Here is a 24,626-nt window from a genome sequence, read left to right as displayed (position 1 = left end):
TGCACACACACACAAACACAGAGGCATATATGTGTATATAAATACATGTGACATTTCACGTGTGCTTTCATTTATAATGTACCATGTCTTAGTAGAGAGACACATCCCAAGATCTTTATATTTCTTCCAAAATCTCAACTCATCTAGAATCCCTTTTTAACACGGTTTCCTGAGGAAATGAGGCTTTTGTTGTTATTCTCTCTGTGTGTTGGCTTTTGCATTTGGTCTGTAACAATCTTTGAGTCCCATCGCTAATTTTAATTAAATTTGATATGTGGTAGAAGTCTCAAAGATATGAAGTTCTTACAGGATTAATGAACACTGACTTCCAAGTACAGGAGTAATATCTATTAATACTCCATCTGAAAGAAAGAGTGAAGCTTGAGCTCACTCCTTTGAGACGATGAGATATTATGAATGCCCCAACCGTGGGAAAAACTTCAATCAGCACTCACATCTTACTAGACAGTAGAGAATCCAACCACAAGATACACAGTCATAGGAAACCAGGCTTCATTAGTTCCACCATTCGCTTTGATACATGGCATATGATTAAAAGAAAACTGAACATATTATGTGTCCTTCCCCTTGAGGCTTCACACCCTTTAACTAGGTTTGTCTATACACAAGGGAGATTTGAGGATTTGGCCCTAAACTAATGAAAAGCATGCCCCTTCCAATATCCTGATTCAAAATCTTTCCAAGTACGGGATGAGAAACTGCTATAAGCATAAATCTGCCATGAACTTGTATCAAAGAAAGGCATATATGGGTTGAAATGGAGACAATCAGAGTTTTGTTTTCATAGGGAAAGCATTTTTGAGCATGATGCTGTATGCTTCCAAGCAAAGGCGTGGAATTATGTTAGTGGGACTTTATACTCACCCTGAACAAAGTGCTAGAATGATTTCCAGGTAAGGAACACCCTTGCATTAAGATAAAGGAGATGACTTGACAATTTTCAAGTCACCAAGAAACCAGTACCTTGAATAATACACGGAACTTTGGGAAAGTTTGGGTTAAAGCTAAAACCAGTCCTATTCCTGTGAATAATGTCATATTGCAAATTCTTCCTCTCAAGCACAATTGTTCCCACAGGTTATACTGGAAATTAATTAAGTTATTCTGGCTGAGATAACTTATATAGCTTTCAAAAACATATTGATTGCTTCATTTATAAAGCAAGTTCTATGCACATTATCTGAAAATACTATGAATGTTGTTCAGGGATAACGTGGAAAACAATTGCTGCTAGACTGTGTCAGGGAAGAAGAGTTTAAAGGAAAAATAACTGAAATCCGAATCTAGGGAAAAGGCTGTCAGAGTGCTTCTTCTCAGATCTCTGATATGCGTTGATCATGGTTCCTGCTGGGGTGGAAAAACTATGCAGGACACATGATTTTGTTTATTTAACGATCCATAGCTTGAGTTGCTGAATCAAAGTGTCATAGGATCTTTTAGTTTGGAAATTCACCTGATTAGTTATGATGAAGGAAATATAAGAGTTTACCTGAACTGAATTTTCAGGGAAAAATTACACAGGAGATTAAACACAGAAATAACTTCGGTTCATATGCACACATGTTCCCAGACACATTTTTATTTGCACAAGTGTCAGACATGAAAATTACGTAGAATTCCAGAACTACAGAAGTTGCAGAAGGCAAAACCACTTAACACAGTACCTGAAATTCCGAGACGGATTCTGAAAATGTGACTTCAAATCAATAAGTTGAAATTCAATATTAAGTGCGTCCTGTAATTTTGTTTAAAAATAAGTTTATTTACCAAACTAAGTTCCCAAGAGTGTTTTGCTAAGCCTCAAGTTTTATAGTTTTTCCAGAATATCTGGTATTCTACCTCACCTCTATCTGATGCTCTAATAAGGTCTTTATCATTTATGCTTCATTCATTCATACCTAATTGTGTTAAATGATTAAAAACCATATAGTTACAAAAAAAGGCCCTGAACTAGGATATACTGTAAAACACCATTCTCTGTGATAAACTTTCTAAGACTGTTTAAGCAATTCTCAGTAACCTTTCTCTCCCCCTCTCCAAATATATATATCTGGGGCGGGGGGGGGTGGGGGGAGGGGGAAGAAAGAGAGAGACTTGTAACTTTTAAAAGTTACAAAAATTATTTTAAATTACAGAGGAAAATACCAACCCAGGTCGTCTTCAGGCTGTTCTTTAAAACCAAGGCTGAGTGTTTCTACTGACTCCTTTTCTTCTACCTAAAAATTTGCTGGTATAAGCTTGTAGAGGGTCAGGCTGTGCTCTCAAGGAAAGTTTTGTTGTTGGCCTCAGTGGGTGACCAGTGACTTTAACTTTCACGAGTCCATTTTGTATTTCATCCCTTTTTTAATTCCAAGGTGAAGTCTAGCTTCATTCACATGCCATCCTGATGTCTAATGTTTCGTTTTTACAGACTTTGTGGCTTCCAGCTTAGAACATATTTGAACACAGGTTTCATTCTTTTCTGTGTATTTATATGAGTAACAATCTGAGGCCTTTATAATATTTAACAAATTACTTTCCAAACTCTTCAAGAATGTCTATGGTTATAATGTATATTTTTAAACTTTGCAACTTCAAACCACTGAAAGATAATGTAAAATATCAAGAATACCTGTAATTGGGGAATTTTGTATACCTTCATGGTAAAGATTAATCATATAATAAATATGTGACATTTTTCTAAAATATCATATAAGTAGGTTTGGTTTTTTAAAGTATAAATAAAATAAAGGACACTTTTAGTCATGGTGCTAATGCTAAGATAAGTAGAAAGGAAAGTTTATGTTACTTAAAACAGGGAATGCTGTCACTCCTAAATGCTGTTTCTGTTACAAGACTGTCTGTCTCATTTTCAAGATCATTGACTGATTTTTTGGTGGTTTGAAATGTATGATCTCTGATATTTGTTACTGGGAAGTGTTATGGACACTGCTGACACAGATCAGATAAGAATCTGGGTCAGCTGACAAGATATTCCCTGTAACATTACCTCCGTGTAGCATTAACATGTAGGCCCTTCTGTGTGAGGGCGTTTCTGAACATGGGTTGTTGTCAACCGTATAGTTTCAATTGCAATTGTTGATAAGCCTTTCTTCCCTCCTAAAAAAAATAAAAGAAGAAAAGGAAAGCATGTTTAAACCACATTTCTCTTTAAATTAGGAAAAAAAAAAGTAAAACTATTTAGTATTTTATTTCTCAAAGCTTGGCAGTTTTCCTGTATTGCTCTGTAAGGAGCCTTGCCTTTTCAGTCAGCTTCATTTCTGATTACAGATTATTCATTTATGGATGGGCAGCTGTAGAAACTTGCTTCTTGCATATGCAAATCAATTAGGGTAATGTTTATCATAAGGAGATTTTGTGGCAGTGGAAAAGGGGTTGTGGCAACATGTTCTTGATTTCAGTTGTATCTTCTACAAATGGAATTGGCTTCCTCACTTCAACCTCAGTGGATTCTTTTTTTTTTTTTTTGCCATTTACCTCTTGGACTAGACACTGCTCACTAAGCAAGCTGTTCAATTCACTTACAGATCATGATTTTGGAAGGAGCTGGCAGAATGAGTATCAATTCCAACAGCAATCTACTCCACCAGCAGCCTTCCTGGACAGACGGATATTCCACATGCAATGGTAGGAGGAATTCAACAGCTCTGAGCCATGTTTTTTGGGGGCAGGCTGAGGGGGGAAGGGGTTACTACAGCTTTAAAGATGCACAAGTGTTATTTTTCAGTAACACTAACTTACTGGAGTTTCAATTCTGGTATGAAAAATTTCCATTTGTTGCTTTATTTGTAAAAAGCTGAACTCACAACACTAAGTTTCTGAAAGCGACCAGTTTATGGTTCATTTCCTTACTGGTTCTTTTTCTTAAAATGAATTTAGTGGTGTTGGAAGTGCCAAAAGCTCCCTTTCTTCAGTCCAGAATTCTTTCTCTCTTACCTTTAACCCTCACACCTTCTCTGAACCACATTACTCTTCAATGCTAATCACCCCTCCAGCTTTCCAGGGGAATAGTCTTTTTGCTCCTTCACTGTATTTGCTTTATCAGCTCATATTCCTAGATAGCTTTCTAATTAAACTGACATTAAAGCACTAGATAGCTTGCAATCTGCAAACTTTTCATTTTTTTCTTACTGTTTTCTGATTATGTGCCTGTATATACAAGAATGTGTTCATATATACATATTCTTTCTCAGTATAAAAGTATATACCCATATATGTAGTGTTTGATATAATTTTTAAATTCTTTTCATCACTCAGTCAATGGATAAACGTTAAAATCTAAGCAGACAAACACATACTGAAATCGTCCTTCTAATCCAAATAATGCTGCAACAAAATTTACAATGGAAGCTCCCGCTCAATGAAACTCTTTTTCATGTGTAATTTCTTAATACTTAAGAAATTCACATAATAAATGTGCCGCCCTGTCTGTAACAAATTCATGGGGGAAAAAGCCCTGGTTGAGTTTCACTTTGCACCAGATTTCATGAAGGGAAATGGTGGGTCTATTTTCATGTTTCCAGTGTGAAAATCCTTAGGATTCACTTATGTTTTAGAGGGCCAGGAAGCCGAAAGATCAGATCGGCCTCTACAATCATTCACCACTTCACTTCCTTTTACTGAGCTAGTCTTTCCTTTTACTAAAGGCTCTCCATTTACATTAGGAGTCTAGTGGCCTCTGAGATTCCTTCACCCTCCTGAAGTGATGGGAAGACATATAAAACTCCGTTTCAGGGAATACTTGACGGCTCCATCAAACATTTATTCTCTGACATACCACAGTCTTAATTTCCACATTTGTTCCCCAAATCCTTCAACAGGAGGATGAGAAACAGTCCTGCAAACTCCCTAAGTTACTGGCACATATCTTGTTGGCCAATATTGGTAAAGAAACCTAAGTAACTCTGAGGCTTTCTTGTGTTTACCTGGAAAATAGCATTGTTCACTGTACCTTAACCAAAGAGACCTGAGGTCCAGTGGCGCCTGAGGGGACATGATTTCCTAAAATGAGCAATTCTGTTGCTTGTGGTCCTCTAGCAATATCTGCTGTTGACAGTATTTCTCACAGCTCTGTAGGTAATCTTTTTCTTGGGGAGACTCAGAATGGACTGGTGCCATATCCTGGAGTGGGGCTACTGTAGAGCTAGGCCATGGCAGTCTTTCCTGCTCCTGTAATTCAACCACCTCTGCAGTCTGTCATCCTTAAACGCTTCATGCACTTGTGAATATTTTATTGTGCCACCATCTCTGCCTGGCATACTCCATTTTCTTTTCCCAAAGAGTAAATTGCACTGAAGTCCTTTTGCCAGCCCTTCTGTGAGAGAAGACTAAAGCAGTCCTGCCTTTGCTCTTATCTTATATGATTATCCTATCCACACTCACAATTTCTTTCATTTACACACGTAAATTATTGTTGTGTAATGACATACAACTGAGAGCAGTTTAAAAGATTGCCAAGAAAAGATTCAGACATCCTAACAAGAAAATTAGGCACCTTCCGTAACTAAAAATGAGTTTTACAGTTGCATCCAGAAATCACCTTACCTGACTACAGAAATAGTGTGGATTAATCAGAACACAAGCTCTATCAGGAAGCTGTGAGCCTTACTGATAGACTTTTACTGTGGAGCAATATGAGAGTGCCTTGGCTTTTACTATTCTTTGATTGAATCCGACAATTCATATTCAGTCCTTATTAAGTCCTTATTCAAAGGAAATTTTCACGTCACATTATGAGAATTTTGCAAGGCTTTTCTATCATTTTCTGAGGCACTAAATTTTTTTTCCCTCACAAGGATCAACATACCTTTTCAATAGTACTTCTGCAAGGTATCTTCCATCAAAGAATTTTGGTGTATTTAGCCAATATTAATAAATTAATTCCTACATATTCAATCTGCCAAGAGAAGTGTAATGTAATAATTCCAGTTTTTAACTGGAAAAACTGAGTCAAAAAAAAAAAACCAACCCCAAACAATACCTTCTCCAGCAATAGCTACTGAGCTAGTGTTAAGGACTGAGAAAAGAATCTATATCTGTGGACTTCCAGGGCATGCAATTTAGCTATAGACCTTTCTTGTCATTGACATAGTCCCATAGTGCTAACAGAGACAGTAAATACCTATTTTCTTTTCCAGTGTCCAGCAGCTTCTATGGAACCCAGTGGCATGAAATACACCCGCAGTACTGGACTAAATTTCAAGTCTGGGAGTGGCTACAGCATCTCCTTGATACCAACCAACTGGATGCCAACTGCATACCCTTCCAGGAGTTTGATATCAATGGGGAACATCTGTGTAGTATGAGCCTACAGGAATTCACTCAGGCAGCTGGGACAGCAGGGCAACTGCTTTACAGCAACCTTCAGCACCTAAAATGGAATGGTAAATAGGTATTAGGCAGAGACACCCATACAGTGGTCTGAACTCTGGGATCTTCAGAAGTCGCATACGTTCCCCAGAGACCTACCTGGCAGACCTTATTTGCTATGTTTGCTATACTGCTTATACCTCGTTCACTGTATTGCTAAATTGCTTAGTTATGACATAAGGCAGAATTCTGAAGGTCCATGAGAAAGGGTATGTTTCCCACTCCAGAATTAGCCCTCTGGCTCAGCTGTAGCAGTTGCTGCTTGGAGCTAATACCTTTGATTTTTCTGTGCTTGTTGTCATACATCCTATCTGCCATATTCTTTCTTGCAGGCCAGTGCGGAAGTGACATGTATCAGTCTCATAATGTTATTGTGAAGACAGAGCAAACAGGTGAGTAACAGTTGGATAACTTGTCTTTTGATGGTGACAAAAAGGGGAAACTGTCTATTCCAAAAGAGATATCAAAATGGCATTAAATAAAATGGAAAGTGTATCATGCAGAATAGAAGTAAAACAATTACAGGTCAACGTCTACTTTTTGAAGGTTTGGGTAGTACCACTGTATCTTTGTATGTGGCCACTTTTCCTAGGACACCTCTGCAGTAACAGTGGTCTATACTGATGTTCACAGTTGGAATAGTTAGCAGTGTTCAGTGAGTGCAGCTTTGTAAAGGACTTCATTGTATGCTTCATTCAGTGGATTTCAAAACAACTGTTTTCACAGTATTCTCAGTTTAAAAAAAAAGATTAAAAAAATTTTGTTAATGTTTGAAACATGAGGAAATTTCCAAACAAAACAACTTTGAGAGAAAAAAAATGTTACATTTCAATTTCCTCACGTGTTTAAATGAAACTGAAATTCAGGAAGTATTTTGGTTTGACCAAATCTGCATTTTTCCTGTGGCAGTCTCTTTTTACCAGTGTGTTCATAGCTAGATCCCTTTCCTCCTAGGACTTTGCTTCACAATGAAAAGAACTGCAGTTCAGTTCAATCTTCCTCTTCAGACACGATTATTTTCTGGGTTTCTTTGTCAGAGGGCCTCTGTCCATAGCCAAACACGGTCTACCTCACTAGTCCCAGCTTCTTTGTATGTGGGTGTGTTCACAAGCCATGTTTTAATATCTCCTGGCAGAATGAATCCACATGTGTAACGTGTGATGTCTCTGACAAATACTGCCAGCCTGTTTATTCAGCTAACTGAGAGCCTGTCCAGCCAGGGACACTATTCACCTTCTGCCTGCAGTAGGCAAGCATTGCAATCTGCAATCTACTCCTTGCCCGTGCCCATGTAGTGCGTGTGATGTGCATGCAGCAGCCTTGATGCTTGTCATATAGTAGGAAAATACAGTAATCCTTTAAGTCCTGATTTTTGAGATCTTGGTATAATATTAGTTCCGCCTCCCACTAGAGATACACGGTGCAGTGAAAAGTATGCAGTGAAAAGCTGCACATCCTGGAAAGGTCAAAGCCCAGGACTAACTGATGGTTCTCCTAGCTGTGCCGAATCAGTAGTGGTGTGGTGTGTCTCTGACGATGCCAACCACAGGCAGTGGGAGCAGGTTTAGTTTCTGCATGGGGAGGAGCAGGCAGTGCAGATTGGGGCTGCTGGGGAAGGGACTCCTTGTGATCCAGCAGGGACAGAGCTGGTGGTTTAGAGGGGAAGACTGCCTCATCCTAGTAGACTGTCGCAGTTGCAAGGATATGGGTACTGAAAAAGGCCAAAGCAGGAAGACAAGCTGTCTCCCCATATTCTGGCTAGGTAAGGCCTGTTTTCAGAGGAAACATTAGGCGGATCAGGTGTCCAAGCAAGCAAAGGGTGTGTGCTATTGTAGGAACACAAGCTCTAGGTGCCCAAACATGCAGTTATTACTTAGCACGCCTGCTAAATTCCTATGTCATAAGTGGTAACTCGGCCAAGCATGATGATTTAGCTGTAACCCATTTTTTTTTTTTTTTTTTCATTTATGTGAACATGAAATAAAATTAAGCAAAACCTAGATTTGAACCTTACACCTCATATTTTCTGACCTGGATTCAAATGAAAGAGAGATTTTTTTTTAAGGCTTCTGACCTCAAAAATGAACTGTGAAGAGAGTAATTTCCTGATCAATGTACAGGTCATAAAGACAATACTTCTGTTCTGCTTGTATTGATCCATCTGACCAGAAGGTCACTAAAAATTATTCATCTTTAATCATGTTGGTGATTTTTAGCCTAAGGATGGGGACTTGACATACCTGGAATAAAATGGCCCTTCGCCTAGGATTAGGCTTTGATGTTTCTCACTGTGTGCTTACACATGAAGCTCTGTTTCAGAGGGGACTTTTGAGTTCTACCATTATAGAAATAAATACTCATTATAAGCATCCTCCTGTTTTGCTAGATATTTGAGAACACTTTCATCTCTATGGCACCAAAGCACTGTCATAATCACCAGGGTCTGAGCATTCAGGACTAGGTTAGGTAGAATTAGAGTTGATCTGGCATAGGAAACCTGCCTCAAGGGCAGGCATAAAAGATATATTACCCAGGAAAAGGAAAAGCCTACTATGTTATTTCTAAAAGTCAGTGCTTTGTGTAAGTCTGAATATGCAAAATGCATCCATAATTTGAGTGAAAGGAAATAATTTTGTGCACAGCCCCTTCACTTCTTGGTTCCCTTTTTTCGTACATTTCTTATTCCCTCCGTGCTCAGTATTCATCCCTGAGCTAAAAAAATGTTCTTTTAGTGATCTGATTTTCCTCTCGGTCCTTTACTTTCAGATCCATCGTTAATGGTGTCCTGGAAAGAAGAGAATTACCTGTATGACAGTGGATATGGTAGCACAGTAGGTAACTAACATCACCGTAGTTCATGCATTTCTGAGATGGTTTTATTGTTGTCTGAGGCTATTACTTTAAATGTCTTCTTTTCAATTCCCAGAGCTATTAGACAGTAAAACATTCTGTCGTGCTCAGATTTCCATGACGACACCAAGTCACCAGCCTCCTGGTAAGGAACTTGTAATTAATTGTTTGTCACATGTCCCAGAGCTACCGACATATGATAGTGTCTGTGCTATTCTGTCGTAGGATTGAATCTGAGCCTCCAGTAATTTTAAACCAAGCAATACCTACTCTGACAGCTATTTTAGGTATCATTATTACAATTTACAATAGTTTGCTTTAAAGAAATGCCTCTGTCATCTCTCTCTGTCAAGACAAAGAAGATCAAATAATCTGCAATCTCCACATATCTTTTAAAGTGACTGAGTCAAAGAGGAAGTTGTTAGCGTCTGAGAGACGAGATGTTCCAGCTCCACCATACTTTTCTGCGGTGTAGCTGGATATGGGCAATCAAGTGCCATGTTCCTCCCCAGAAGTGGCTGCGTTTCCCTAGTGAGGCGGTGGCTCATGCTGAGTAGGTTGCTTGGTTCTGGGGTGGGTTTGGGGTTGGCCTGGGGGACCTGTAGGGCAGGCACCAAGCTCTCTGCCCAACTGCACCAGCAGAAGGGCTTACTACTGGAGCCCATCTCAGCTGACAGCAGGGCAGGCACCACCTGCCTGTTCACCCCTCCACAGTGCTTCCATGAGGCAGAGATACAATTTACCTGCTAAAGGGCAGGATAAATAGCAAAACCATTTCCTGTAGTGCCTGGTGAAAGTGCAGTCCAGGCACATTGGTTGGGGCACTCCATGGCCATGTCCCATGGGCAGACACCAGGAGCGGAGGTAAGAGAGTGAGGCAGTGGGAAAAAAGGAGAGCAGAGATGGCAGGGGAGCAAGAAAGGGGGGAAAGAAAGGCAGGTCCTTCTTAGAGGCTGTTAAGCAAGCAGACCTGAGGGAGAAAGCAGTGGAGGTCATGGGAGGGTGAGAAAGGAAAGCACACTGCTGTAGATGCAGCCTCGCAGGTGCTACCTCTACACTGGGGGCAACCCAAGCTCTGTGCCTGCCCATTCGCTGCATCCCCCAGCCTCCCAGAATAGCCAGACTTGCCAAGTGACATACAGTTTAAACTAATGCACTCAGTAATAATTAAAAATAGAGAGAAAACTTGACCAGAAGAAGAAAACCACCAAACCTAAAAAAAACCCAACCAAACACTCTGCTTTCTCCATCGCCCCCACCCACTCCCACAAGATGACTACCAGGATTTTGGAGCTCTCTGACAGGACTGGGGACCTGTCAAGATCATGGCATAGTGTGTTTACCTGCTGACTGCTTAAGCCTAGAGGTAGGGTGGCACGCCAAGGGCACAGCCTCCTGTAAAAACTAAATTTGTATATCCCGTAAAAAAATGGCTCATTCCTGAATCATATGCAAATACTGTGCAACCTTTTGTCAGAAGTTTTGCAAGACAGCTTTGTTGAAACTGCATCATAAGTCTTTTCATCTGTCAGGCCCCAGCCTCCTAACATAGCATGTTTGAAACTGGTCTCCATTTAGGAATGGAGGCAGAGCAGGAGGCTATTTACACAGCTGAAATCCAGAATAAATCACCAGCTAGGCAGAAGGCAACTGAACTTCCAAGAGTAAATCTCCAGCTAAGTGGAGCATAAAAAATATTTGCAAGTGAATTGTGGGATTTTAAAATGAGAAGGATTTATACAACAGGGCAAATAAAGAACTGGGCCCTGCTGTCCTCGCCTGGAGTTCCCACAGACTTTTAATAACATCAGGGGAATCATAATCTGAGAAAAGGCAGTGAAATAAGCCTCATTTTACTTTTTCCCCCAAGCTGAGTGAGGTTCAGGCTAGTTTCTGCTCTTTGAGAGTGGGAAGGCAAGATGACTCAGAGCGCATTTGCTGCTTGGGGGTCAAGGACAATAATTATGCCAGGCTCAGAATAGTGGAGGTTAGGCTTAGCCTCACTGACCTGTTCAGTTTATGTTTCCAGTTATATATGAATAAAGCAAGTGTGTGAATAGCTTTGCATCTACCTTTTCACATGCAGTTATTGCAGTTGCTTGTGCAAATCCAACAAGTTTCTATGCAAATGAATATTTCCTGTGAGTCATTTTCCCATGCAAATGCCCGGTTTCCATGAAAAGTATGATAATCGTGCATTCATAGAAGCTGGGAAAAAGCGCGTGGGACCATAAGCTTTGCTTTATGGAATTCACGCACGAAGCATGGTGAAAAGCAAACACAGAAGGGGCTGCCTCTCAGGACTATCCCACAGATTTTGTGAGACTTAGAGCAATCAGATGAAAGCTATTCATTAATGACAAGAGGAGAGCCAGGCTGCACTGGTTTGAGGGCGGGAGGGTTGAACGTGCAGGCTGTGAGGTAGTTTACAGTCATGAACAGGCAGAACTTTTCTTCTTCTTCATTTCTGAAGAAATGCTTGTGCCAGAAACCCTATCCTCCTCTGGCTGGCTGCAGGTGATAAAGTACCATTGATGAGAAATGGCTTGTTTCTATGGCTCTGAGCCAAGGAACAATATATGCACGTCCAGCTGCCAAAAACCTCCTACCAGCGCAGCCTCATTCCCCAACCCTGCCCCCCCCCAAAACAATGTTTTGCCAGTTCATTATGTTTTAGTCAGGTAGGTCTTCTGTGCATTGGTACCAACGCATACATTTCACATTAGATCATGTCTTCAGAAACAAATAAACCCCCAAAGATACATGCTTCTGCAAAGACTAAGACATAATGGGACAATTCAGGATTCCTTTTATAGACATGATCGTCTTATTTTTCTCTCTCTCACACATAACATGAGGTGAGGTATTTGTTAATCAAATTTAGGTTTCAAAAGCCAAATGTTTACCTCTGCATTCATTCTTTATTCATCAATGGTCTCTTTGTGAAGTGTGCTGATTAACATATAGTACAGAAAACAAAACTCTCCCCCTTCCTCCTCACGTAGATTACCTTCTGAAAAGTGATTATCTTTAAAAGATATATTCATTCTTTTTTGTGGTTTTATTTCTTTCAACCTGCAAGTCAATGGAAAGCCTTTAATCAAGTTTACAAATAGGCTTCATTTTCCTTCTCTGCAGATTCTTCAGATGTGAAAAAATCGCAAGATCATACCCCAAAGTCCCACACCAAGAAGCACAGTAAGTCGACATCCATGTTTATAATGGTTGGTTGACTGAAGAAAAAGGAACACATTAAAAGCAAACCCCCTTTGGGAGGGAAAAGGAAGCATTTTGAAAACAAAACTGGCTAGATTGTTATTGTGATTGAATCCTCCAAGGATCTGATTGTTTCTAGTACTGCTTGCTTACATTATTTTTGACTCAGTATTGTTATACTTTTCAAATTGCTTTTATCAGTGAGGGCTTATGGGGAAGCCACCAGAAGCTAGTTGCCTCTGCTCTGTGTTGAGCCAGGCTGGTGGACCGGAGTAAAAGGTTAAATCGGTAAGGTCTGTGCATAGGCATGGCCATGCTTGTGCCCGTGCCTGCTGGGCGAAACATGCACCAGAGACCCTGCTCAACATCGCCTTGTAGAACCTTTCATGCACAGCATCATGAGCAAGTGCCTGCCCCTCAATCATGCCACCTTATTCTGCTCCGATATGACAGTATTCCCACTCCCCTTATCTGCTTTTTCTGCTAGTTTTGATTCAAGCTGACTCTGAAGACAGGTTACCATAATTGTGATTTCTGGACATAGTTCCATTAATATACTTTACTGAGATTTTTGTGCTGAAAATATCTTGTGTATGTCTTTTGCATCCTGTGTCATTCCCTATTTATAATAGAAAACCTTAGTGTTGGTCCTTCTCTGCATTTTTTAGTGTTTTATTTCATCTGGTTTCAGTATGGTCTCCAGATTATCTGTCTCCTCCGTTCCCTCTTTTTACCCTGCTCTGTGACTCGGCCCAGCCAGAACTCCTGAACTTTTTATCTGCGCACAGATATTTTGTCTCTTTTTTTGTGTGTGTATATCGAGGTTGCTAATGAAAGGATTAGGCAGGCTGGTCTGAAGACATACCTGTGAAGAACTGAGGTCACACGGTTTGTTCATCTCAGAGAAGAGAAGACTGAGGGGGGACCTCATCGCAGCCTACAACTTCCTCAGGGAGGGCAGCGGAGGGGGAGGTGCTGATCTCCTCTCTCTGGTGACCAGCGACAGGACACAAGGAAATGGAATGAAGCTGCATCAGGGGAAGTTCAGATTGGATGTTAGGAAAAGGTTCTTCACTGAGAGAGTGGTTGGACACTAGAACAGGCTGCCCAGGGAAGTAGTCAGAGCACCAAGCCTGTCAGAGTTCAAGGAGCATCTGGAAGAAGCTCTTAGTCATATGGTTTAATTTTAGGTAGTCCTGAGAGGAGCAGGGAGTTGGACTCAGTGATCCTTATGGGTCCCTTCTGACTTGAGATATTCTATGATTCTAAGAACTCAGTCACGGCCGTGGCATGTAGAAAAGGTCACATTGCCATGCTGGGCTAATGCCCTACATTTCTAGTTGCTTCAGTATTGCTCTGTATCATGATCTATTGAGTATGTTACTGATGTCCAGATAGACTAGGTCCACCACATTTTGTTAATTCTAGAAAACAATTATAATAACAAAGAAAAATATTCGATTAGTTGACTGAAATCTACTCATGTTACACTGTATACTTTTTTCTATTTACCTTCACATCTTTGACTAGCTTGTTTCCTTCGTAATTTGGTCTAAACCCTTGCATGCCTTTGAAGTCAGACCAAAGGACTGCTATCTTTCTGGTCCACCTTGTCACTGTGTTTATTATTTTTAATTCATAAACTGCTACACCTGACTTGTTGAGTTTATTTAATCTTTTTTCTTTTTGATCTGGGCTTTCTGGTGCCATCTCTATAGTAACTGTGGGATGGACTTGTGCTTAAACTGGGACGTCTACCTGTTGAACCAGATCTGGTTTTGCCTTTTCTGATATCACAGACAAACATTTTATACCCTTTTCACATACAATTTTGACTAGCCAGTTTTGTCACTATCCCTCTATCCACTCTACACCTTCTTACTTCTTTGAGTCTACCTAAGAGACCTGAGACCAAATACTCAATGCAGAATGGCATTTCACCTCCTTTGCCTTCTGTTGTCTTTCTTTTAAATACGTGGAGATTCAGTGCCTGCTTCACAACTATCTTGGCTGTTTCACGTACCGCATGGTAATATCAGGTTACATGCCACGCTGTAGAAGAGTATCAGGAAAAATGGGCAAATGAGATGAGGGGAAGAATTAAACATGTTATCTTCAGGGCAGAAACAGTGTCAAAGACTGAAGGAAGCTGTGGGTGGTTTGCACTCTGCTTCGCCTGGTTGCAGGGACTCCTACATGCCTGCCACAGGGCTCAGACTGCCGAAGGCTGACACTCACTTCCAGCCTCGGTGTAAAGACTGTCAGCATTTTTTGCTTATATATCTCTGAGGTGGGGGTCCTGTGCTCCAGGAACCATGGCTTGTCCCTTCCAAGTGGTCACCATCTGTAGATGACACACTGTAAGAACATGACATAAAAATGGCAAGCATAGCCCAGAAAGCTCTTTAGACACTCCTTCCTCCTACCCCCTTTCCTCTTTCAGACCCTCGAGGAACTCATCTTTGGGAATTTATTCGAGATATTCTTCTCAATCCTGAGAAAAACCCAGGATTAATCAAGTGGGAAGACCGGTCAGAAGGTGTCTTCAGATTTTTGAAATCTGAAGCTGTGGCTCAGCTCTGGGGAAAGAAGAAAAACAACAGCAGCATGACTTACGAGAAACTCAGCCGGGCTATGAGGTGAGCTGAGATGTTGCTGTAGAAGACTAGGGCACATAGACTACCTGAGTGGAGAATCTGGTTGACTTTTAAAAATGTATTGTCAGCAGCACCAGTTGCTTTATTTGACAGCTGAGTCTCTCCCACTGATTTTGAGATTGTAACATTATGATATTCTTTGACTTTTCTTTCCCCACCTGCTTCTGTATACTATAATATATATAACATTCATAAGTGTTATATATAATATATATGCTGTTGCTGTAGCCCAGACAACCGATGTAGGGAGGAAACATGGTTGTAGCAAGCTGAAAGTTCACATGCTACTGAACTGGGAAGGCTTAAATTGTGCAGTAGTTTTCAGAAATTAGACATACCCCTCACCCACTATCTTAAAATAGGTTTACAAATTCTGTGTGAGGATTTTCTTTGGCCTTTGTTTTAAAAGTCTGAGCATTTTCACATAACCTATGAAATTTCAAAAGGTATTTTTAAATGGAAGCTGAGATTTTCTCCTGGTCTGATTTCAGATCCTGGGTTATCTGGAAAAAAACCCCATGAAATCTCATAAAAGTGTGCAATAAACATGGCAATATACTGTGATCTGAAATATGGTGAAATTCAAACTCAGAAGATAATTAATATAAAGTAAATAGATGTTCAATTTTTTCTTCTCTGTCTTTCAGTTATAATAATCTTAGGTATTATATATATCAATAGAAAATAAAGACAGTTCAGCTAGCCGAGGGATTCCCTAGTTGGCAGTGTCCTTTCAGGACTCTAAGTGAATTTAATCTTAAATCTTTTTCTATGTTTTTATTTTAACAGATATTATTATAAAAGAGAAATCCTGGAGCGTGTGGATGGTCGGAGATTAGTATATAAATTTGGAAAAAATGCCCGTGGCTGGAGAGAAAATGAGAATTAAATATGTCAAGAAATAACATTTAAAACACCTGGATGTAAATATTCAAAGACTATTTTCTTATATTTATGTACCAAACTGGCGTGAAAAACCAATTCTGCTTCTGTCGGGAAGAAGGAACATTATCATTATTGGTGTTAAAATTATTTTATTTGAAGTATGTCCTGTATGGGGAAAAAATGTACACAGTTTTCTGTGATATAAGGTAACATTATAGAATTATGATTATTTTTCCCTTTTTGTGAAGTTTTTATCTTTTTTTTTTTTAAATCATACAGGCATAATGTGATTTACGAGTCATGCAATGAAAGGGAAGGAGCAAAATACTAGGGCATTTAGGGAGTATGATAATCTACTTTGGAAGGCAACTATAAGTGGAGGAAACAGTAAAGCATCTCTGAGCCAAGTAGTCTTCTTCCATAGTCAGCTGGTTTATAGCTTTCATTGGCCAATATCACTTGTTCCTTCCCTCCTCTGATTTCTGAGTGTTTTAACACTTTGCTAGCTTCCAGTTGTTTTTGTTGAGTCATACGGTGGGTTCCTCTTCAGTTAGCTTATTCCAGCCACAGAGAGCACTGGCTCTGCAAGGCGGCTGTCAGCATTTGTTTGGAGAACCCATACTACCTCCACCACTAGGACCTTCTTTTGTAGGCAGAAGTTTAGGACCTGACCTTACCTGGTACAGAGTATTCTCCCTAATCTCCAAAGGGCATTCAGCTCATCCCAGGAAAAGGGCTATTTGTTTTTAACTAACATCTTTGAGGTGAACTGCGGGAAGAGAGTTAGTCTCAGGGACCAAAAGCTATTGAAGGAAGATGATTGTTTTCTGACTGGGCAAACTTACTAAAAGGCACTGGTTTCCCAGTAGAAATGTTCATATTCCTCCCACTCTCTTATATTCCTGATGAAAGGATTCAAATCCATGCCGTATGAAGCAGTGAGGAGGTGGGCAAGCAGAACATATATTAATCCCATGGCATGAGGGAGCAGTCTCCCCAGTTCCTTCAAGTAGTATGGTCCTCCTGGCAGATCAAGTCTCACTTGGACAGATACTTTGAAAAAACCTTTGAGAAATGCAAAGCTCCATTGTATGTAAAATATTAGTTCCCTTTGCTTTTCTCAAGTCTAACTCTATTTTGTATTTGTGGGCGCTGCTTGGGATTCCTAGTTGGAGAAAACCCCACCAACCTAAAGACACTGAAATTTGGGGACATTCAGATGTGGGTCAGTATTTTGGGCTTATCTCTAGCAGTGCTATGCGGAGACTGAACATTCATTGGCAGCTTTTTCTTTCTCCAAGTCATGAATGTTTCCTGCTGGCACCAAGCACATGCAGAACATGGCGAAATAAAAACTAGAGGAGGCAGCGCTTCACGAGGTCACTGAGTACATGAGATGTGGGAATTGAGAAACAGGATTTTCTTGGTGATGTCAACAGAGGAGAAACCAAGATCGTTTCCAGCTCACTTTTTCAGGGGTGGGGAATTTGGAAAACAATAACAGGGACTGAGAAGTCCAGAACAAAAAAACCCCAAAACCAAAGAAAAAAACCCAAACAAAACAAAACCGAAACAAACACAACAACAACAAAAACCACACCAAAAACCCCCCAATTAACAATATTAAATCCATCCAATATCCATTTCCTCAGGTGTCCCCTGGATTTTAATCCATATTAGCCTGGAGTGCAGCAAGGTGCAGCTGGAGGTTGTAGGATATTCCATTTTTTTACTGTCTTGAAAGGGAATAGAGATGAAACCAAGCCACAGCAGAACTATCAATGTAAAAGGAATCAAATGTGTGTAGCAACAATTTATAGGCAAACATGAGAGCCTAACTTGCTATCTACACATGTAGGACATGTCAAACAATAACACCACCTCCTACACTGTGTATGCCAGAGCTGTCACCATCAATTACCCATACATGACAATTTCTTATTTTTCATAACCTGGGTGGAGAGAGGTTCATCTTATTTACAAATCAAATCATGAGCCGCTGTACTTCAAAGCATTTTTTCCTCTCAGTCTATCTCCCTCTCTTTTCTTTTCTTGACTGACTGTCCTAGCCTTGCTTGCTTTTGCACAACTCAATAATTTCCTTTTTTTTTTAGCTTGATTAGCTACATTGCACTTCGTTTGCCACCATTTTGTAGTTCATATGACAAGAACCAGGTCACCAGAGGAGGAGAGCACCTTCACTTTGCTCCAAAGACCATTCCTTCCCCCCACCCCACTGGTATTTGCAGCCGTTTGCTCCATGCTCTTCACCCTCCTCCCATCCCCCCGCTCCAGTCCACACCTAGGGTGACTATTTGAAATCAGTGGTACTGTCACAAATCTGTAGTACCTTATCTCAGGTTAACATACATCTTACAGCAACTGATTGTAATACTTTCAAAAAGCTGCTTCACCAAATTTCTTGGGAGATAAAATGAACTTGTGATATACATGCATCGCCATTTGGTTACCAAGCAGCAGCTAAATATGCTTTTAAAGGTTTTGAAAGATAAAGTTTTATTTAGAAGCATACTGTATAAATCTAGAGAGTGATTTATGCTGGAGTGCTGTATAAATGCCAGTCTTACACTGTCACATCTTTCAGCATGTGGAAATCATGCAAGTTTCTATTCCCACTCTGCAGAACTTTTCAGACTAGGTACTTGTCATTCAGCATTACAATAGCATAAAGCTGGAATACGAGCCAGCCAACATTTACTCTGTTTTACAAATATATTAACCTTTGCCTAACACAAACACAAAGGACTGTTTACAGTTCTTGCCAAGGACAGATGCAACCAACCAAAGGGAGTCTTTTCACCAGACCTAAGCAAATGGAGAAAGAGAAGAATGTTTATGTAAATTACTATTTAAACAAAAAGCATTTCTGATTGCTCTTTTATTTTATATTTCAGAGGCTGAGCAATCATATTTTTAGATGTATCCTTTAAGTCAGCAGCTGCTGAACTGGTAGCACCATGTGTATAGATTTTTATTGTACCATAAGTTTTCATATGTATAAAGCTCTAGATAGGAAAGTATATTATATTTATATAGTTACATGCAAATCACAGTGTCGAAGGTACTGGCATGAGCACTTGCAAACTATATTTTCTGCACAAAATTAGAGCAACTTACTCTAAAAACCTCCTGAGAAACTGTATGTAGGCTGGTGAACTGCACAGACATTAAAATGTTTAGTTACATTTTCATTTTTCTTTCTGCAGCACATTGCATAATTCCTGCTTGCTTGTCGCAGCATCATGTTCAATGTATATGTGTGGAAACAAATACACATTAGATATTTCACTATTGCCATCGTAAATCTCAGCTTGGTGACTATGTATCACAAAATGGTTCTAAAGACTGTTTCTATTTTTGTGGATATGATACAAATTCAAATAAAACACTCAGAAATTTTCTGATTAATGTTTATCTTCACTTTTTTATGTCTTGAGATTAGAAGTGACTAATATTAATTCTTTCAATATTTCAATATTGACAAAAGGGCTGATGTAATTACCACAAAATCCAGTGGCTTCAATTCACTAATATGCTGAATAGCCCAGCTGCTATGAAGATACTGGATTTCCAAACCTGATTTATGTCTCACAGGCTTTGCTGGAATACTTGATTATGTCAACGCAGCTAGATTGCCTTTCTTGTTCAGCTGCTAAACTTTACAAAGGTCTTACTTCAGCACTGATTTAATGTCAAGGTGTTCTGAAGAGTGTGCAAGGGCTAGGCTGATTAAGGATGATATTACTCACACTGAGCATTTCCTTTAGTGAATCAAAGAAGCTAAAACTATGAAATCCTGTCTTTCATGTTATTTTTCCATCTAAGTGGTGGCTACAAAACCACTTAATGAACAAAGAGAACACCTCTCCTGATTTGGTCTGCAGCTTGAGGAAATAAAGTGAAAATACCTGTAATTAAGTGAAAGTCAGAATAGGTCTGTATGGCATATACGCTCTGCGGGGAACTGTCACTGTATCAGAACAGTGCAAGGGTGTAGTACGCGGACCTGCAATGAGCCAAACTGTAGCCCCTGCTGCTGCTTCCCTGAGTAACCTAAGGTGGTTGGCAGCATGGGGCACCACAGTGGTGTAGTGCGGCATGCCTGCTGTGGCAACCTGTGCTTGTCACTGTGCCAGCATGTCTGGAGTTGAGCTGGAGTCTCAAACCGGGAGCTTACCTGCAATGGGACTAATCACACCATCATGCTCTATAATCTGCAAACGTGCTTAATTTTTAAGCAAGCGAGTGATTCCACAGCATTTGAAATTATGTGTATGGCTGTTTGAGGATGGTGGCTCTAAGAATGTTCAGTCAATATTGAATCATCCTATATTCAAACCCAGAATTTCAAGGAGCTCCAAAATTATGTCCACCTCAGTAGAACAATATGTTTGAATTTTAAACACAGATACAACCCCCATGTTTAGCATGCAAAACCAGGTCAGTTCCCTGAAAGGCTTGTCATGGTCTGAGAACTTGAGAGTCCCAAGCCAGGTTTCAAAAGGAATTGGAACCAGATTTCAAGCAAGCTCAGACTGAATTTTAAATAAACACACAGCTGGTTTTCCAGTAAATGGTCAGGCCTTTTGTTTCAAGCAAGCCGTGGCCAATATTTGAGACAAAGACAAATGAGAATATTGTTTGGAAACATGCAAATAAACACACACTTTAAAAACCCCCAAACTCTTCTTCAATTGTGACTTAAAATCAAGCAAAACTTCAGTTTTCAGCTGCATTTTAAGGGCATATGAAATAAAAAGTCAATGCAAAATTCAGACTTTGAAAATCCTATGTAAATTGAGAATAAGTAAGAGGAGTACTGTAAAGAGAGTCTACCAAGCTACATCTAAGCCTGATACAAATTTGTGGGCATGTCTTCATCAAGGACGAGCGAGAATTGCTTCAGGTAAGTGAAATCTGGTACTGCAGAAAGATGAGCAATTTAGAGTTACCAATACTAATAACTTCCAAGAAGTGTAAGTAGGACAATTATAATTTGAAAGACAGATTATCTATCTGGGGTTTCAGCATTTGCTCCCTTGCTAATGGAGCTTTGCACAATGCAGTCTAAGTCCTCTGCTTTGTGCCAGCCAAGAATTTCTTCTGACAACCTCTCCTGCTGCCTTTCCTCAGATATTTAGTTCCTTCAGTCACCTGACTCTGTTTCAACCCATGAAAACTTTAGAGAAAATAACAGGGAAGGAAAAAAAATAGGCAGGAGAAAGAGACTGAGTAGATGGCCAGGTCTTACCACACCAAAGAGTTCTGTGTGGACATACGAAGACTGTATGCACAAAATAGTTGATGACATCCAAGTCAGTCTATTTATTTCCATCAGAGGTTGGTTGCAAAAATTAAAGATAAATCAGTGTTTACAGGTCTAATTATAACTGTGAGGAGAACAAGAAATTAGAACAATATGCCTATGTGCACTGCATAATCTTGTGAGCCATAAAAATATTTAATTATGAAAGTAAAATGACTGACAGTATTTTTGCTGAAGACTTCCCCCCTCTGTCTTCAGAATGGTGTGATATTCTCCTTTGCTTTCATTGTATTTTGAATTTTCAACAATAAGATTCAGTCTCAACACAGGGAATGATGAGGGAAATATATGACCTGTAATGCTGTAGCAGGTTCAAAACAAATAGGCAAGCTATATCTTCTTCTTAAGCTTTTTGGTTTCTTATTCACCATTTATACTGTTCCTGGGAACAAGGTGCTTTGTGTGAGGCTGGGGGTAAATTTAGTCTAAATATGTGACATCACTAAAATGAAAAGGAAAACTAAAATATTTTTAAGATTGCAAATATTTCTTTTTCTACAATTCAGGTTCTAATGCATCTGCCCCAGTCAGTTACTATACCATGTAGTAATACTTTTCTTGAGGTGAGACTGTTAACTCGGTTAGCTAAATCTGTTTTAAAAGAGCTGACTATTTTTGTGAGAAATTTGAAACATGCTCAGGTATTTACATTTTAATTTAACTAACCCTGTATTGTTTCAGCAGGAAAAGACCTATATTCTACAAGAGTATTTTCATGTTCAAAAGCTCTCACTGGCAAATTTTTTTACTGAAAACCAAAAAGACTTCCAACATACCAGGAAAACAAACAACACACACAAAAAAAATCAGGAGATTTTTTTTTCTTGCTGTTTTATTTTTAACTTTTGGGAAAAGGTTATGTAGTAACCTTCCTTTTATTGTTTTGTTTCTGCCTTTTACATTACATTATAGTCATTGCACCAGCAGTGAATCTGATTTCATGAGCAGTCACCGTTTTAAAAATATTTTGTATTTTCTATATCCTATCGAGCAAATGAAGATACAGGGAAATTTTAATAACTGACAGCACCTGTTGAGTATCTTTCTCTGTAAAGTAAACACATACATTTGGACATACGCATGCCAGCATACCCGGGATGGGATGTTCCCACAGGAACTGGCTTGACTAAATCTCTTAAAGAAACTGCTACATTAATACAATTCGACAAAAAAACTGTTAAGAAAGATATTCAGCAATGATAATGTCAATTCAAACCTGGTGAGGAGCCCAAAAGCAGACAGACTGTCAAAGGAAGCTCCAAAAGGAGTGCTGGCGACACTTTTGTACTTCAGTGACTCACCTGTTTTTAGAATTTACAAAGATAAACATAAGTTGTGAACAACTTCAACCACAAAGATCGAGACAGTATGAAAATCCCATGCTCACTACATTGGCATCAGTAGCTCAGGATTCAGCTTCCCCTCACTGGAAACTTTGTTCTGGTTTGAAGTTTTTCTGGGAGAACCCTATTAATGAAAATTTCTAGGTGAAAATCAACTGCACTTGGTAGTTGGAATTATATTTTTCTTAAAGTGTTATGGTTCACAGCAGATCTGACATAAGCAATTACACTTTTTCATTATAATTAAACTAATTAAGGAACTGTCCCATGAATTTTGCATCCTGATGGATCATTGCTGTTACCTTGCTTACCTTCCTTTCTACCACAGGACCTCCTCATATTCCACTGTCATCCCCGATGCCTGCCCCTAATATCTGATGCAGAGTATTTGATCTAAAGTGTTCCTTTGGATGCTAGATGAAAAGTGAGAAAATCTGGACACAACCTACAAAAATCTCAGAGCTTCACATTTTTTCGTCTCTCAAATCTTGTCGAGGAATGGGGAGACAGGCTGTGCCAGAAGTGAAGTTTCTGTTCCTAGAGCTGCCCTGCAAGGCCTGCTCAAGAGCAACACAAAACACACTTTTGCCCCATGCCTTTACAAACAAAATTGCTGCATATGCAATACTTTTTGGCCCTGGAAAGTAGGAATGCTTCATAAATATTTGTCAGCTGGTGTTATACATTTTATGTATGTCTTGTACTTGATTTCTTATTTGTATCTGAGTCTGCAGTTTTATGCCACTCTAGATGTTGAGATAGATTCTTCTTCCAGCGATTTCATTCAAGTGAATAATAAGTCAATCAGATCACAAAATGAGATTAGCAGGTGGACTATTTATTTCACTCTTCATGAAAATAACTTTATTTCCATCGGCAGATGCTTCTTGACTGATCCCAGATTTTTACATATGTTTATGATATCTGCTAGGATTTCCTTGTTTCAGGCTGTGGGTATCTCAGTGAGGAATTAATGCCTTTTTAAGCAATGATTTCAGTATCAGTGGCACATCTTGTGAATTTTGCAGAGGAGCCTCCCCTCTCTTTCTCTAAGAGCGGTGAAGAGACTATCACAGCACGAAGATACTCTGAAAGCCTCCTTCTTGAAACTGAGGGTCTTCAGGGGCTGACTAAGACACCTTACAAGCTGCTTTTTAAAGCTCCTTTCTGGATCTTGAATACTTCAGGCAATAACGTGACCTGCAGTATTGTGTGGCAAGGAGATTGTTGTGCTTCATATCTCTCTAAGGAAGGCTCCAGGATGGCTCCATAGAAACCTATGGGTGAGGAGAAGCACTGCGTTTATTCAGGTTGCAGCCTCTGGAGACTGTAGGATTCACTGTGTATAGAGGTTTAATGCCACTGTACACCCTCCATCTCCTGGGCTGCAGGCCCTGCATTTCTCAGATGTGCCAGGCAGATGTAGGCTGAAGATTTTTAATATTCTTAGAGAAGCACCGCAAATGCTGTGACTGCGAGTGCTGCAGAAAGGTCAGGAGATTGATGGGACTGTTGAAGCTCCTGGAGGTGATGCTGCCATGAGGATGCTGAAACACAGCCTTTCCCTGGAGATCATAACATGCTCTGGGAGAGTGGACTGCACTTTGTCCTTCAAGTCTTGACAGTTTTGCTCACTATTTGTCAGCTCCTGCCTCCAATATTCTCTCCCATCCCCTTTTCCCAAGTCGGGGGGTCATAGTGTTGCTGGCTGTGCCCACGAAAACTGCTCTTTCCCTGGAATAAAATGTAAAAAGTTTGTCCCTCAGCCCCCTGGTCTTCTGAGTTGGCTTTCACGGGCTAAGACCAAACTAACCCTTTGGCTCTAGCTCACATGGTTATAAGCGGTGAATTTGCCAAGTCAGGGAAATTTAAAAGCGCAAACCAAATCTACAGCCAGGGGCTCTCTTACAGAGGCACTGCAGTTCAGAGAGAACAGAG

At 39.9% G+C, this 24,626-nt stretch overlaps 1 protein-coding gene across 14 annotated transcripts in view; it reads left to right on the top strand.

Moving 5' to 3' along the window:
- EHF (ETS homologous factor) overlaps nucleotides 1–19,425 on the top strand; it is a 47,217-nt gene extending 27,792 nt beyond the window's left edge. For 8 of the 14 annotated variants that reach the window (XM_075094376.1, XM_075094383.1, XM_075094377.1 and 5 more), the window contains 8 exons: nucleotides 3,549–3,648; nucleotides 6,159–6,404; nucleotides 6,723–6,782; nucleotides 9,157–9,225; nucleotides 9,317–9,385; nucleotides 12,379–12,438; nucleotides 14,900–15,095; nucleotides 15,903–17,532. In XM_075094376.1, the coding sequence (XP_074950477.1) occupies nucleotides 3,549–3,648; nucleotides 6,159–6,404; nucleotides 6,723–6,782; nucleotides 9,157–9,225; nucleotides 9,317–9,385; nucleotides 12,379–12,438; nucleotides 14,900–15,095; nucleotides 15,903–16,002 (900 nt within the window). In that variant the 3' untranslated portion in view covers nucleotides 16,003–17,532. Of the gene's footprint in view, nucleotides 1–3,548; nucleotides 3,649–6,158; nucleotides 6,405–6,722; nucleotides 6,783–9,156; nucleotides 9,226–9,316; nucleotides 9,386–12,378; nucleotides 12,439–14,899; nucleotides 15,096–15,902; nucleotides 17,536–18,112 lie in introns of those variants that run through there. The other 6 variants (XR_012660734.1, XR_012660736.1, XM_075094379.1 and 3 more) reach the window with 4 other exon arrangements.
- Nucleotides 19,426–24,626: the final 5,201 nt, after the last annotated feature.

This window comes from Phalacrocorax aristotelis, chromosome 5 (assembly GCF_949628215.1).
Source record: "Phalacrocorax aristotelis chromosome 5, bGulAri2.1, whole genome shotgun sequence".
NCBI lineage: Eukaryota > Metazoa > Chordata > Aves > Suliformes > Phalacrocoracidae > Phalacrocorax > Phalacrocorax aristotelis.
Note: the sequence above shows the minus strand (reverse complement) of the source record. Positions and strands in the feature narration are given on the sequence as shown.